This window comes from Sciurus vulgaris (genome assembly GCF_902686455.1).
Source record: "Sciurus vulgaris genome assembly, chromosome: 5".
NCBI classification, from domain to species: Eukaryota; Metazoa; Chordata; class Mammalia; order Rodentia; family Sciuridae; genus Sciurus; species Sciurus vulgaris.
The window spans coordinates 150,026,474-150,041,411 of NC_136465.1; the positions used below are offsets into that span (position 1 = coordinate 150,026,474).

Genomic DNA, 14,938 nt, shown 5'->3' on the forward strand with positions numbered 1-14,938 from the left:
GAAACTGTGGAGGTAAAACTGCAGATAAGTGGTGGTGGGGGTTATGGTTTGGATATTAGGTGTCCCCCAAAAGTTCCTGTGTTAATGAAGGAGTTGAAATGATTGCACTATGAAATCCATAGCCTAATTTATGGCTTAATCCATCTGATGGATTAATAATTTGAATGGATTGCTGGGTGGTGAGTGTGAATGGAAGAAATGGGTCACTAAGGTGTGTACCTCAAGGTCTATATATTCTGTCTCTGGCTCCTTTCACTCTCTACTTCTCAGCTGCCAAGACCTGAGAAGCTTTTCCCTGCCCTGCCCTTCCACCTGATGTTCTGCCTCACTCAGGACCAGAGCAATGAAGTTGGTCAACCATGGACTGAAACTCTGAAATTGTGAGTTCAAAATAAACTTTTCCTCCTTCAAGTTGTTCTGGTCAGGTAATTTGGTCAGAGCAATAAAAATCTGAGTAATACAGGGGACTACTATAGATGGAAGGAAGTTGCAGGGTTGTCCTGTGGGGAGATGAAGGCTATAGCCTAGAATTGGGGGTGGCAGAGCAATGAGTGAATTAGCTCTACAGAACCTCAAAATGGCTTAGACTGGAATCACAAGGCACCTCTCAAAGGCAACCTAAAAACCTGCCTGGAGTTTTTAGATGCCTCCCCCAATTCTGTAGTACCAGAAGAATTTCTCCCCACAACTATGGGCAGAAGATAGGAAGCTTACTTCCAAGAAAAACAACCTGAGAGGTTCTTAACTCAAAGAAGTCCAAGCACAGCTAAGGGCAGGGGCAAGGTACCAAGAGGAGATGGAAGACATGAAAACCTATGCACTGGATGATGAGGTCCTTGAGCCCTTTCCTAAGTCTGGAGTTATACCTCTAGGCAGGAAACTCTAAAATTCATCTCTGCACAAGGCCCTGGGTTCAATCCCCAGCACTGCAAAAAATTTTAAAAATAAATAAATTAATTAATTAAATAAATTAAAATTCTTCTCTGGGAAAGTAGAATGATCCCAGAGAAGAAAACTACAAGATATTGACATTTGGAGTCTCTCAAGGAGAAGATTGAGTCACAGCTCATCGCTTGCTGGCAGCTGGTCTGTACTGCCCAGGCACACAAAGCCTTTGTGGGCCCCACTCATAACCACGCACAGACAGGCAGGAATCTCCACACACTTGAGGACATCCTCTCACAGAAAGACATATCAAAACAGTGCGGGGGAAAGCAGGCAGGTGGATTTGACATAAGAAATAGAGATCTAGGCAACAGTCAGTAAGAAAATTTCAGGGAAAAAGCAAACTCGAATAAATACCTTTAAGAAGATGGGAAGATGCTGTATTTATAAAAGAAAACTGAGAAACTAAAATTTTTTTTAATTTATATCTTTAACACACAGATTATGTTGTATTATCCTTTATGCCATTTTGAAAATCATGAATATCCTTTTGAAAAGTAAAAAATATAACTAGACTGAAATCATAAAGCTTTATTACTAGTAAAAGATATTAGTTTTCTTATACTTCAATGAAACTTTTGATAAATGAAGAATTAGAACAGAGCTCATAGTTCTATGAAAAATGAACAGTCAGAAAATAAAGAGCTCTTGAAATTAAAATGACAGCAGGATAAGTCAACAGAAAGGTTTTAAGACAAGAATCAAGAATGTTTCCAGCAAGTAGAACAAGAAGATAAAGATTTTGGAAATGGAAAAGAAAGAAAATAAGCCAATCAAGTCAAAATATTTTTGACTTTTTTTAATTAATTTTTTTTTTATTTTTACAAACTGCATTTTGATTCATTGTACACAATAGGGTACAGCTTTTCATTTCTTTGGTTGTACACAATGTATATTCACATCATTCATGTAATCATACATATATATAGGACAATACTGTCTGTTTCATTCTATTACCTTTCCATCCCCCACCCCCTCTCACCCCATTTTCCTCTATACCATCCAAAGTTCCTTCATTCTTCTCTTCCCCTCCTCTACCACCCCCCCCCCCCCGTTATGTATTGTCATCCACTTATCAGAGAAAATATTTGGCCTTTGGTTTTTTGGGCTTGACCTATTTCACTTAGCATGATATTTTACTGACTTTTAAAAAAAATTTTTTTCATTCTAATTAGTTATACATGACAGTAGAATGTATTCTGACACATCATACATAAATGGAGTATAACTTCTCATTCTTCTGGTTGTGCATGATATAGAGTTACACAGGTCATGTAATCACATATGCACATAGGATAACAATTCTGATTCATTCTATTATCATTCCTACTCCCACACCTCTTCCCCTCCCTTCATGCCCCTCTGTCTAATCCAAAGTACCTTCTATTCTTCCCTAGCCTCCCTATCCCCCTTATTGTGAATTAGCATCCACATATCAGAGAAAACATTTGACCTTTGGTTCTTTGGGATTGGCTTATTTCACTTAGCATATTCTCCAGCTCCATTCATTTACCTGCAAATGCCTAATTTTACTCTCCTTTAAGGCTGAGTAATATTCCAATATTCCATTGTGTATATGTACTACATTGTCTTTATCCATTTACCTGTTGAAGAGCATCTAGGTTGGTTCCAAAGTTCAGCTATTTTTAATTGAGCTACTGCAAACATTGATGAGGCTGCCTCACTGTAGTAGGCTGATTTTAAGTCCTTTGGGTATAATTGAGGAGGTCAACTTCAAATATTTAACATCTAACTAATATAAGACCTCAAAATACAGACTAGAGCTTCAGCTACCATCTTATCTCTGTTCTTTCCTTTTTATCAAGACTCCTGGAAAGAGCTATGCACACCTGCTATTTACAACCCTTCCCTTACCTCTCTTAACCAACTTCAATCTGATTTTCACCCCTACCACTCCACTAAAACTGTTTTTTACCAAGATCAACCATAAAAAGTTCATTTCCCAGTCTTCATCTTACACTATCAGTAACACTGGACAAAGCATATTGTTCCCTTCTCCTTGGAAATCTTTCCTTGCTTGACTCATGGAACTCCAGGTATGCTTGCTTTCTCTTCTATCTACCTGACCATACCTCTCAGTCTCTTATGTGGTCCTCTACTCATCTCTAAAAATGGGCAGTTCCTCCAGTTTCTCCTAGGTCACTACTCTTTATAATCAACCCTCATTCACTCTCTGAGACCATCTCATCTAATTCTATGGGCATATGTACCGCTGGGCTGTTGACTTTCACATCTCCATGGCCAGATCACATTGGCCCCCTGAACATGCAGACCTAAGTGTCAAAATGCCAACTTCCATCTCAGTTTGAATGTGCAATGGACATGCTTTCAATATCCAATTCCAAATTTGCTCTTTTCCCTCCTCTCCCTCCCAACCAAAATAAAAACCTGCTTCTCCTGGACTGCTCCCTCTTTCAGTTTTTAGCAACTTCTTTTTTCAGACTTGAGTCAAAACCTTGATGCTATCCTTCCTTCCCTTTTGTCTCACCCCCTAGATGTGGTCTGTGCACAAATCATGACACCTCTTTTTTTTATTTCTTCTAATTAGTTCTACAGGATAGTAGAATGCATGTTAACTCTTTGTACACAAATGGAGCACTTTTCACCTCTCTGGTTGTACACAATACAGAGTCACATCATTCATGCAATCATACACATACACAGGGTAATAATATTGGTCTCATCCCACCATCTTTCCAACTCCCATACCCCCTCACCCTCCCTCTCCTCTGCCCAATCCAAAGTTCCTCCATTCTTCCCTTGCCCCATCCCCATTATGGATCAGCATTCAATTACCAGAGAAAACATTTGGCCTTTGATTTTTTGGAATTGGCTTACTTCGCTTAGCATGAAATTCTCCAACTCAATCCATTTACCTACAAATGCCATAATTTCATTCTTATTTAAGGCCAAGTAATATTCCATCACATATATTTACCATAGTTTCTTTATCCATTCTTCTATTGAAGGGCATCTAGGTTTGTTCCATGACACCTCTATCTTTAAGACACATAAAGGACTCAAGCACTGTGCACAGTCTTACTGCCACTAACTGATAAGAGCAACCATTACCTTTTTTGTGTTCTTACGACTGCCCCCTAAGTGGTAGCCTTCTTCTACCTTTGTCCTCCTTCAGACCATTTTCAACACACCAGCTAAAGTGATCTCATTAAGATATAAGTCAAACCACATTTCTCCTCTGTTCAAAACCCTCCGGGGCTCTTCTGCTACCCACGAGGTCTTGTCGTGATCTGAGTCCCAGCTGCCCTCAGCTTCACCCTCTCAGCTCCTCCGTCTGCATCCCTCACTATAACCACATTAGCTTATTCACTATTTCTGAGGTGCATGTGGATTTTGAACTTGAATTTTTTTCTTCCTGAAAGCTTTTCCTCCAGAAAAAGAAAATGTGAACTCCTCCAGAAAAGCTTTTCCTTCATTTTCTTTACGTTTTCTGAAAATTGAAAGAGGGAACAGCATAGGAGGAGCAGGTTTTTATTTTGGTTGGAAAGTAGAAGACAGAAAAGGGTAAGTTTTGAATAGGATTTAAACCTCACTTTCTCAGTGAAGACTTCTTTGATCACTCTATCTAAAATTACAATATCATTTATGCACACCATATATTAGAAACTCCCTTCCTTTTTTGTGGTACTGGGGATCAGACTCAGGGCTTCTCACATGCTAGGCAAGCATTTTACCACTGAGTTATAGCCTCAGCTCTTGATCTTTTCTTCTTTAGCATTTTTCACCACCTAATGTACTTTTATATATCTGTCTATGTATCTCTACCAAGAAAATGTGAACACTCCAGGAAAGTAATACTTTTTGTCTTTGTTTCTTCTGCTGTATCCCCAGAGCCTGGCAGCTTGCATAAACATAATAAAGATGTTTAATGATGAGTAAAACAACCAATAAAATAGAAAGGAGAAGATTATCAAGGAAATAATTCAAGAAAATGTCTTAGAACTGAAAGACCTGAGTTTACAACCTGACACCTGTTGCCTTGTTGATAAATAAGGCCTGTACCAAGACCCAACTTCATGATATGCAAAATGTTAGAATTTTTTTTAAAGACACTAAAACTTACTGTGGCAAAAAAAAAAAGTCATAATATGCAAAGAATTAAGGATTAAATTGGTATTGAACTTCTCAGAAACAATGCAATATAGGGGGAAAGCCCAGTGCCTTTAAGTTTCTGGTAGAAATTTATTTAGAAATTCGAATTCTGAAGATTGGAGTTTCATGTGAGCCCAGATGTGGTAGTAAGACCCAGAAATTAGAGACATGAGGGTAGTTGGCCCAGCTGAGTTATTGGTAGCCAAGAGGAAGCACCCACCATATCCATGCCAAATGACTGGTGGCTCCTTGGGAGAAGCAACATAGTCTGGAATGTGAACAGAGGCAGGGGAGACAGGAGACATATAAAGCCAGTACCTAATTCTGAGGGTAAACTACTATTGCAGCAAGAGAGTCAGAGGAGCTAAATTCTTTCTACTGCAGTATTTTGAAATAATGTCTACCTTTTCAAAGAAAAGTGATAGATAGATAGATAGATAGATAGATAGATAGATAGATAGATAGATAGATAGATAATGATAGATTAAGAAAACACCAGAAATATCTAAGAGGTGAATCTGGTTGCTCCTAAGGAATATCAAAATTTGCCACAAGAGACTGAGCAAGGACAGCCTTGCAGTATGATTTTCATGATTAACATATTTAAAATTATAATTAAGTTTAAACTAAAATGCGTGAAATCCTTCTATACAAAGAAAAAGAGCTCTGACCTCTCAGAAGAGATAGGAGCCCCTGGAGCAGCCTGCTGTGTAGAAGGTAAGCTCGTCAACAGGAATGGTAGGATATACTCGAGGGACATAGGTTGATGGTGGATTTTAATCTATGCTAACGACTTTGAACTTGAAGCTGTAGGACTTAAGGGAGTTAGTGAAGAGTTCAAAGTAGGAGAGAGATGTGGTCAGATTTGTAGAAATAGTATTCAGGCTGCATTGCAGAGGACACATTAAATAAAGGAAAGCCTGGCATAGGGGCAGGGAGTCCCTTTAGGAAGCTTTTAGAAAAGTCAAATAGAAAGATAGGTCTAAATCAAGTATACTGGAAACAAGGAAAAGATAGACCCACCATTTGTTAAGGACCTGTGGACCAATGGGAACCAACTTCCATCTTGAGCCGCAAGGGAGAAGTTAAGGACGAGTAGAGCAGAAAGATGCCAGTCATCCCCCCAGAGAAAGCAAGAATATGGCATTATTCTTGGGAACATCCCAGGCTGCATCCTATGTCCTCTGGTGTGAAGCTCTCCAAAAGAGGCTTCTATTTACCAATTCCAGTCATGGTTATTTCTTGAATATTTTAAGTGAACGTTTACAATGATTGCAATGGTGCCTTTCTAAATTACTAAGTGGGAGCAAGTTCCTGTGAAAAGCGACCTCTTAAAGGAAGAATTATTTTTAAGTGCTAACTCCTCCCTAGGCAACACTTCTTTCCTATTGAAAAAAATATATATATTTTGCTCTTATCCACACTGAGAACACTGCTTATGGCCTCATGGGATCTCAGTATTTCCTCCTCTTCTACAATCAGCTGTTTCTTCTTTCCTTCCATCCTTCCAAGTTTTCTTCTAAAATTCCATTTTAATTATGTTACTCATTAATTAAAATTCTCAAAGAATTTTTTTTCTTCCCTGTAGAACAAAACATTCTCCCCGTACAGTGTGTGTTCTACATCATCATTACCATTAATCACCCCCAGCAATCTAGAGGGCAAAGTATCATCATCGTCCTCATTCTGTATAGAAAAGGGTCAAAAAGGAAACAGCAATTTCTGAATCCAAATTGAATGCTTTTCTGTTTTTCCCCTTACTTCTATTTAGTCTGTTACCTAAAATGCTTCAAGATCTGCATACTCTTCCTATTAATTTCTTTCAAGATGTTTGAAGTGGAGAGATTTATGAACGTTACCAGGCTCCCTTCTGATGTTCGTGGGAAGGCTGTATGTACATAAACTCCTACCAATGCACATAAAATTTTGTGTTTGTTTTTTATGGCTTTTTGGAAGAGAATTCAAAATATTTATCAAATTCTTCAGGCATCCATAGCCTTAAGAACACTTCTTAAAAATACTTAAGAACACTACTCTGCAAGAAACCTGCCCCAAGCGATTGGGCTACGCTCCCTCTCCCTCCTCTGCTCCTTCTCTAGTTCTTCCCTTCAGCCTTACATGACTTCTCCCCTCATAAAAAGCCAACTTTCTCTCCCAGACCAGGGGCACATCTCCTTCCTTGCGGTCTTTGTAAGTCATAGGGGCCAAGCTCTCCCCTGAAGTTTTAGCACTCCTGTTTTATGTAACAAATCTAGTAATTAGTGATAAGTAATAGTGGTACCTCTTGTGTTTTTCTCTTTTGGCTACTGTGCCACTCTGTTATGTGCTTCATAGATTTTAAGAATCTGGGATCCGAGGTGTCCTCATACTCTCTAGAACTTCTTTCCCAGAGCTCTGATCAACATGGATATTCAATATATGTTTGCTGATTTGATATGAGACAAGTATATAACTCTTTAAAAAAAAAAAAAAAAAAGGCCAGCTTTAAGTATGAAGATTCCTCAGAAAACTTGGAAAGGACCCACCCATTTGACCCAGTTATCCCACTCCTCTGTTTATACCCAAAGCACTTAAAACCAGCATACTACAGTAATGCAGCCACGTCAATGTTTCTAGCTGCTCAATCCACAATAGCTAGATTGTGGAACCAACCTAGATGCCTTCAATAGATGAATGGATGAAGAAACTGCTATATATACATAATGGAATGTTATTCAGCCATAAAGTAGAATAAAATCATGGCATTTGCAGGTAGACGGATGGAGTTGGACAATATCATGCTAAGTGAAATAAGCCAATTCTAAAAAAACAAAGGCCAAATGTTTTCTCTGATAAGTGGATGCTGTTACATAATGGGGAGTGGAGTGGTGGGGGGTGGGTAAGAGAAGATTGGGGGAACTTTCAATTGTGTAGAGGGAAATGGGGGAGGAGGGGATAAGGAAAGATAGTGGACTGAAACAGATATCATTACCCAATGGACATGTATGATTACACAAATGGTGTGAATCTACATCATGTACAACCATAGAAATAAAAAGTTGTACCCCATTTGTGTACAATGAATCAAAGTGCAGTCTATAAAAAAAGGAAAAGAAATAAAGAACTTATTTTAGTTAAAAAAAAAAAAGGCAAGCTTTATTCCAGTGTTTATTAAATGCCTACGATATGCCAGGACATTTCATGGCGGTGGAAAGATGGAAGAACTCCTTATGCAAGGTTGAGAGAGGACCATTTAATCAGGACCTCCACTCGTGATGAAGTATAGGCAGAAGACATGAGAGAAGGACATACTCAAGGACATGTTTAAGACAACAACAACAACAAAAAAAAATGGGGGAATAGGAGTTGAGAATATCAGGAACAGAGAGAAACTTGTAGCCCCACAAAAAGATGAATAATAGGAGGGAGGTGATACCAATCAACCTTCCTTTATAATACAGAGGTAAATCTCGAAATCTCTGTACGGCAGTGGCCTGTGATCACAAAATGAATGTGTGTGAAGTGTATTGTGAGACACAGAGACACACTGAGATGACTAAAAATTTGAAATACAATTTTAACGTGTTGGTGAATTTAAAAATAAAAATTCAAACTTGACCCTTGGGGAGCTCCGTGTCAATCTCTATGAGGGCCACATCCAGTTGTGGGTGCATCCCATGCTGGTGGCTGTAGGGAAGAACACTGCATACTCCTTGTCTCCAAAATATTACGTATCTAGTTTGTGAAGTAAAATTAAATACAAAAACATGGACCAACAACATAGTTGATAATAGGAAGCTAGACAAAAATAAATGGGCATTAAGTATCGGAGTGCATTTGCCATTTCTGAATTATTTTTAAAAATTTAAATGGTAATCATGTAAATTTTATTTCAAAACCAAATTCAAAAATATTTTTTTGGTAATGATGTGCATGATCTTTTCTGGGTTATATCTGAACAAAAATCCATCAAAAACACTGACCACCAGCATCGAAATGACCCTAAAATGAAACGCATGTTAAATCAACAGAGAACACATTAATTCTAACCAATTCGTGACATGAGTTTTGGGTACTGAAGTTCACTGAGACTTATATTTAATGAGCTGATTTAAATTATATTTAAGATTACGAAGTTTTAGAAAGCACTCTGAAACAATGTTTTAATTGTCTTAGAACCAGGAACATATAATTAGACAGATTAATTTCACTGGAAATGAGTATTTTTGGTAGCCTTATATGAATAGGTTTTTAATTGATTATTAAATCTACTTTTTCAGAAAATGCTTCCATGTTCTAAGTAGAATGTCACCAATAGTTTTTCTTTGGCTAAAAGTTCTTTTTTATTTTTCTTCTAAAAATGATTATTTTAAAAAATGATGTGTTCACTATTATAAGCTAGACTTCATTTTCTCTCCAGATCCACTCAACTATTGCCACCCCCCATAACTCCCAAGAAGTCAGAAAAGTTATTGTCTCTTCTTTTTTCTTTGTATTTATCTATGTAAATACAAACAAGTATATGTATATTCTTTTTTGGAAATGTAGTATGCATATTCTTTTAAAATTTTGTTTTTCCTATTAACAGTATGTCCTGGTCACCTGTCCATATTGGTAGACTTAGAATTGCCATACTTCTTTTAATGAATGCATAGTATTCCGTTGTTTGAATAGAATTTTATAGGTCCCCTATTATTGGACATTTAATTTATTTCTAATTATCTCTATTATTTAACATAAAGCAATGACAATCCTTGTATAAACATATGTAGATAAATATTTTAAGGTAAATTGCTAGAAGCAGATTTACTATAATATACCTGCATATTCCCTTTAAATTTTAATAGATAATAGCACAATTGCCCTATGAAATTATTGTACCTTTAATAACAGCTCTTTAAACATAATTCTGATAGCATAGTTCAAAAATTTTTGAAGGTTACCCAGTTCCTAAAGAACAGAGTTTAAAATCCTTAAGGTTCACTGTCCTCTCCAATTTCAGATCGATCTGGTTTTGTTTCTTGTTTTTGTTTTTGTTTTTGTTTCTGGTCCTCTCCAATTTCAGATCGATGTGGTTTTGGTTTTTGGTTTTTGTGTTTGTTTTGTTTCAGGTACTGGGGAGTGAAGCCAGAAGTGCTCTACTTCTGACTTGCTTCCCCAGCCCTTTTTCAAAATTTTGTTTTGAGGTAAGTCTTGCTGAATTGCAGAGGCTAGCCGTTAACTTGCAATCCTCTTACCTCAGTCTTTAGAGTAACTGGCATTACAGGTATGTGCCACTATGCCTGGTTAGTTTTTAAAAAACACCATTGGGCCAGCATCTAGAGCAGCCCGGTCAGGAGCGTGACAGAGTGGCGCACGAACGTGAAAGAAAGCCGTGCCTTCCTGTCCCCAAGCCATTCTAGACGCGGGAAAAATGCTTTCTGAAAGCAGTTCATTTTTGAAGGGTGTTATGCTTGGAAGCATTTTCTGTGCTTTGATCACTATGCTAGGACACGTTAGAATTGGTCATGGAAATAGAATGCACCACCATGAGCATCATCACCTACAAGCTCCTAACAAAGAAGATATCTTGAAAATTTCAGAGGATGAGCGCATGGAGCTCAGTAAGAGCTTTCGGGTATATTGTATCATCCTTGTAAAACCCAAAGATGTGAGTCTTTGGGCTGCTGTGAAGGAGACTTGGACCAAACACTGTGACAAAGCAGAGTTCTTCAGTTCTGAAAATGTTAAAGTATTTGAGTCAATTAATATGGAAACAAGTGACATGTGGTTAATGATGAGAAAAGCTTACAAATGTGCCTTTGATAAGTATAGCGACCAATACAACTGGTTCTTCCTTGCACGCCCCACTACATTTGCTATTGTTGAAAACCTAAAGTACTTTTTGTTAAAAAAGGAACCATCGCAATCTTTCTATCTAGGTCACACTATAAAATCTGGAGACCTTGAATATGTGAGTGTGGAAGGAGGAATTGTCTTAAGTATAGAATCAATGAAAAGACTTAACAGTCTTCTGAATATCCCTGAAAAGTGTCCTGAACAGGGAGGAATGATTTGGAAGATATCTGAAGATAAGCAGCTAGCAGTCTGCCTGAAATATGCTGGAGTATTTGCAGAAAACGCAGAAGATGCAGATGGAAAAGATGTATTTAATACCAAATCTGTTGGGCTTTTTATTAAAGAAGCAATGACTAATCACCCCAACCAGGTAGTAGAAGGATGTTGTTCAGATATGGCTGTTACTTTTAATGGACTAACTCCTAATCAGATGCATGTGATGATGTATGGAGTATACCGTCTTAGGGCATTTGGACATCTTTTCAATGATGCATTGATTTTCTTGCCTCCAAATGGTTCTGACAATGACTGAGAAATGGAAAAAACATGTGTTTGATTTCCACGTAAGACGTGTTATTGTTTGTAATAACAGCTACGTATCTTACTACAGCAGTATGTTTTTTTTTTTTTTTTTTTTTAATCTGGTGGCACTGGTACAATCACACATTAAAGTTTATTAGTACATTTAAAATAAAAAATAAAAATAAAAAAATAAAAAACACCATTGCCTCACAGTTGGTTGAAGAGACATTGAGGAGAACCATGAACCTTATACTAAAGATGCTAAAGTCTATTCTCTAAACAAATGCACTCTTTCCTGTCACCTTACCATTCCAGGAAAGCATCACACTTTCTTCCTCTAGCATTGCTTATGCAGTGTCCCTTTCCTATAATTTGGTCACTCATTCATGGATAGAAAGTTCTTGTGATCCTCTGCCTGGCTATCCCTCCAACTCTCTTGTTCCTCCTTTCTGTTTTATGGCACATCCAGCACTCCAGTCTCCTGGCCTTGGTACCTGCCACGCTCTCTGCTTATTTTTTTTTTTTTTATTGTAAACAAATAGGATACATGTTATTTCTCTATTTGTACATGGAGTCAAGGCATTCCATTTGTATAATCATAAATTTACATAGGGTAATGTTGTTTGATTCATTCTGTTATTTTTTTCCCTTCCCCCCACTCCTCCCACCCCTCTCACCCCTCTTTTCCCTCTATACAGTCCTTCCTTCCTCCTCTCTTACCACCCTCCTTAACCCTAACCCTAAACCTAACCCTAACCCTAACTCCTCCCACCCCCCATTATATGTCCTCATCCGCTTATCAGCGAGATCATTCGTCCTTTAGTTTTTTGAGATTGGCTTATCTCACTTAGCATGATATTCTCCAATTTCATCCATTTGCCTGCAAATGCCATAATTTTATCATCCTTCATGGTGGAGTAATATTCCATTGTATATATCTATCACAGTTTCTTTATCATTTATCAACTGAAGGGCAACTAGGTTGGTTCCACAATCTGGCTATAGTGAATTGAGCAGCTATGAACATTGATGTGGCTGTATCTCTGTAGTATGCTGATTTTAAGTCCTTTGGGTATAGGCCAAGGAGTGGGATAGCTGGTTCAAATGGTGGTTCCATTCCAAGATTTCTGAGGAATCTCCATACTGCTTTCCAGAGTGGCTGCACTAATTTGCAACCCCACCAGCAATGTATGAGTGTACCTTTTTCCCCACATCCTCGCCAACACCTATTGTTGCTTGTGTTCTTGATAATCGCCATTCTAATTGGGGTGAGATGGAATCTTAGGGTGGTTTTGATTTGCATTTCTCTTATTACTAGAGATGTTGAACATTTTTCCATATATCTGTTGATTTCTTGTACATCTTCTTCTGTGAAGTATCTGTTCATTTCCTTAGCCCATTTGTTGATTGGATTATTTGTATTCTTGGTGTAGAGTTTTTTGAGTTCTTTATAGATTCTGGAAATTAGCGCTCTATCTGAAGTATGAGTGGCAAAGATTTTCTCCCACTCTGTAGGCTCTCTCTTCACATTACTGATAATTTCCTTTGCTGAGAGAAAGCTTTTTAGTTTGAATCTATCCCAGTTATTATTGATTCTTGCTTTTATTTCTTGTGCTATAGGAGTCCTGTTAAGGAAGTCTGATCCTAAGCCAACAAGGTGAAGATGTGGACCTACTTTTTCTTCAATAAGATGCAGGGTCTCTGGTCTGATTTCAAGGTCCTTGATCCATTTTGAGTTGAGTTTTGTGCAGGGTGAGAGATAGGGATTTAGTTTCATTCTGTTGCATATGGTTTTCCAGTTTTCCCAGCACCATTTGTTGAAGAGGCTATCTTTTCTCCATTGCATATTTTTGGCACCTTTGTCTAGTATGAGAAAATTGTATTTATTTGGGTTTGTATCCATGTCCTCTATTCTGTACCTGTCTATTTTGGTACCAATACCATGCCGTTTTTGTTACTATTGCTTTGTAATAGAGTTGAAGATCTGGTATTGCGATACCCCCTGCTTTGCTCTTTCTACTGAGGATTGCTTTAGCTATTCTGGGTTTCTTATTCTTCCAGATGAATTCCATAATTGCTTGCTCTATTTCTGTAAGGTACATCATTGGGATTTTAATTGGAATTGCATTGAATCTGTATAGCACTTTAGGTAGTATGGCCATTTTGACAATATTAATTCTGCCTATCCAAGAACATGGAAGATCTTTCCATCTTCTAAGGTTTTCTTTAATTTCTTTCTTTAGTGTTCTGTAGTTCTCATTGTAGAGATCTTTCACCTCTTTTGTGAGATTGATTCCCAAGTATTTTATTTTTTTCGATGCTATTGTGAATGGGGTACTTTTCCTAATTTCTCTTTCTGAAGATTCATCACTTATGTGTAAAAATGCATTGGATTTATGAGCATTTATCTTGTAACCTGCTACTTTACTGAATTCACTTATGAGTTCTTAAAGTTTTCTGGTGGAATTTCCAGGTTCCTCTAAATATATAATCATGTCATCAGCAAACAGGGATAGTTTGAGTTCTTCTTTTCCAATTCGTATCCCTTTAATTTCTTTGGTTTGTCTAATTGCTCTGGCTAGAGTCTCAAGAACAATGTTGAATAGGAGTGGTGAAAGAGGGCATCCCTGCCTTGTTCCAGTTTTTAGGGGGAATGCTTTCAGTTATTCACCATTTAGAATGATATTGGCCATGGGCTTAGCGTAAATGGCCTTTACAATGTTAAGGAATGTTCCCACAATCCCAAGTTTTTCTAGTGTTTTGAGCATGAAGGGATGCTGTATTTTATCGAATGCTTTTTCTGCATCTATTGAAATAATCATGTGATTCTTAACTTTAAGTCTGTTGATATGGTGAATGACATTTATTGATTTCCAGATGTTGAACCAACCTTGCATCCCTGGGATGAAACCCACTTGATTGTGGTGCACTATCTTTTTAATATGTTTTTGTATGCAATTTGCTAAAATTTTGTTGAGAATTTTTGCATTGATGTTCATTAAGGATATTGGTCTGAAATTTTCTTTCCTCGATGTGTCTCTGTCTGGTTTAGATATCAGGGTGATATTGACTTCATAGAATGAGTTTGGGAGGGTTCCCTCCTCTTCTATTTCATGGAATACATTGAAGAGTATTGGAATGAGCTCTTCTTTAAATGTTTTGTAGAACTTGGCTGAGAACCCATCTGGTCCCGGACTTTTCTTTGTTGGTAGGCTTTTGATGACCTCTTCTATTTCATTGCTTGAAATTGATTTATTTAAGTTGTGTATGTCCTCCTCGTTCAGTTTAGGTAATTCATATGTCTCTAGAGACTTGTTGATGTCTTCAAGGTTTTCTGTTTTGTTGGAATATAGATTTTCAAAATAGCTTCTAATTATGTTTTGTATTTCACTCGTGTCTGTTGTGATATTTCCTTGTTCATTCCGAATTTTAGTAATTTGAGTTTTCTCCCTCTTTCTCTTTGTTAGTGTGGCTAAGGGCTTATCAATTTTGTTTATTTTTTCACAGAACCAACTATTTA

The 14,938-nt window shown here is 37.5% G+C and overlaps 1 protein-coding gene and 1 long non-coding RNA gene across 2 annotated transcripts in view; both read left to right on the top strand.

The window, feature by feature from the left end:
* Window positions 1-272: 272 nt before the first annotated feature.
* LOC306660764 overlaps window positions 273-14,938 on the top strand; it is a 37,489-nt gene continuing 22,823 nt past the window's right edge. Inside the window, exon 1 of the long non-coding RNA XR_013763738.1 lies at window positions 273-380. This is a non-coding gene — a long non-coding RNA (uncharacterized lncRNA). The remainder of the gene's footprint in view (window positions 381-14,938) is intronic.
* On the top strand, window positions 10,375-11,575 carry LOC306663043 (C1GALT1-specific chaperone 1-like). The gene has a single exon (XM_079143392.1). It carries the CDS (start codon window positions 10,472-10,474, stop codon window positions 11,426-11,428), a length of 957 nt encoding a protein of 318 aa, XP_078999518.1. The 5' UTR covers window positions 10,375-10,471; the 3' UTR covers window positions 11,429-11,575.

What these genes read in the sequence shown, in the direction of transcription:
- LOC306663043 (XM_079143392.1), top strand. Translation starts at nt 10,472, where the DNA reads ATGCTTTCTGAAAGCAGTTCATTTTTGAAGGGTGTTATGCTTGGAAGC.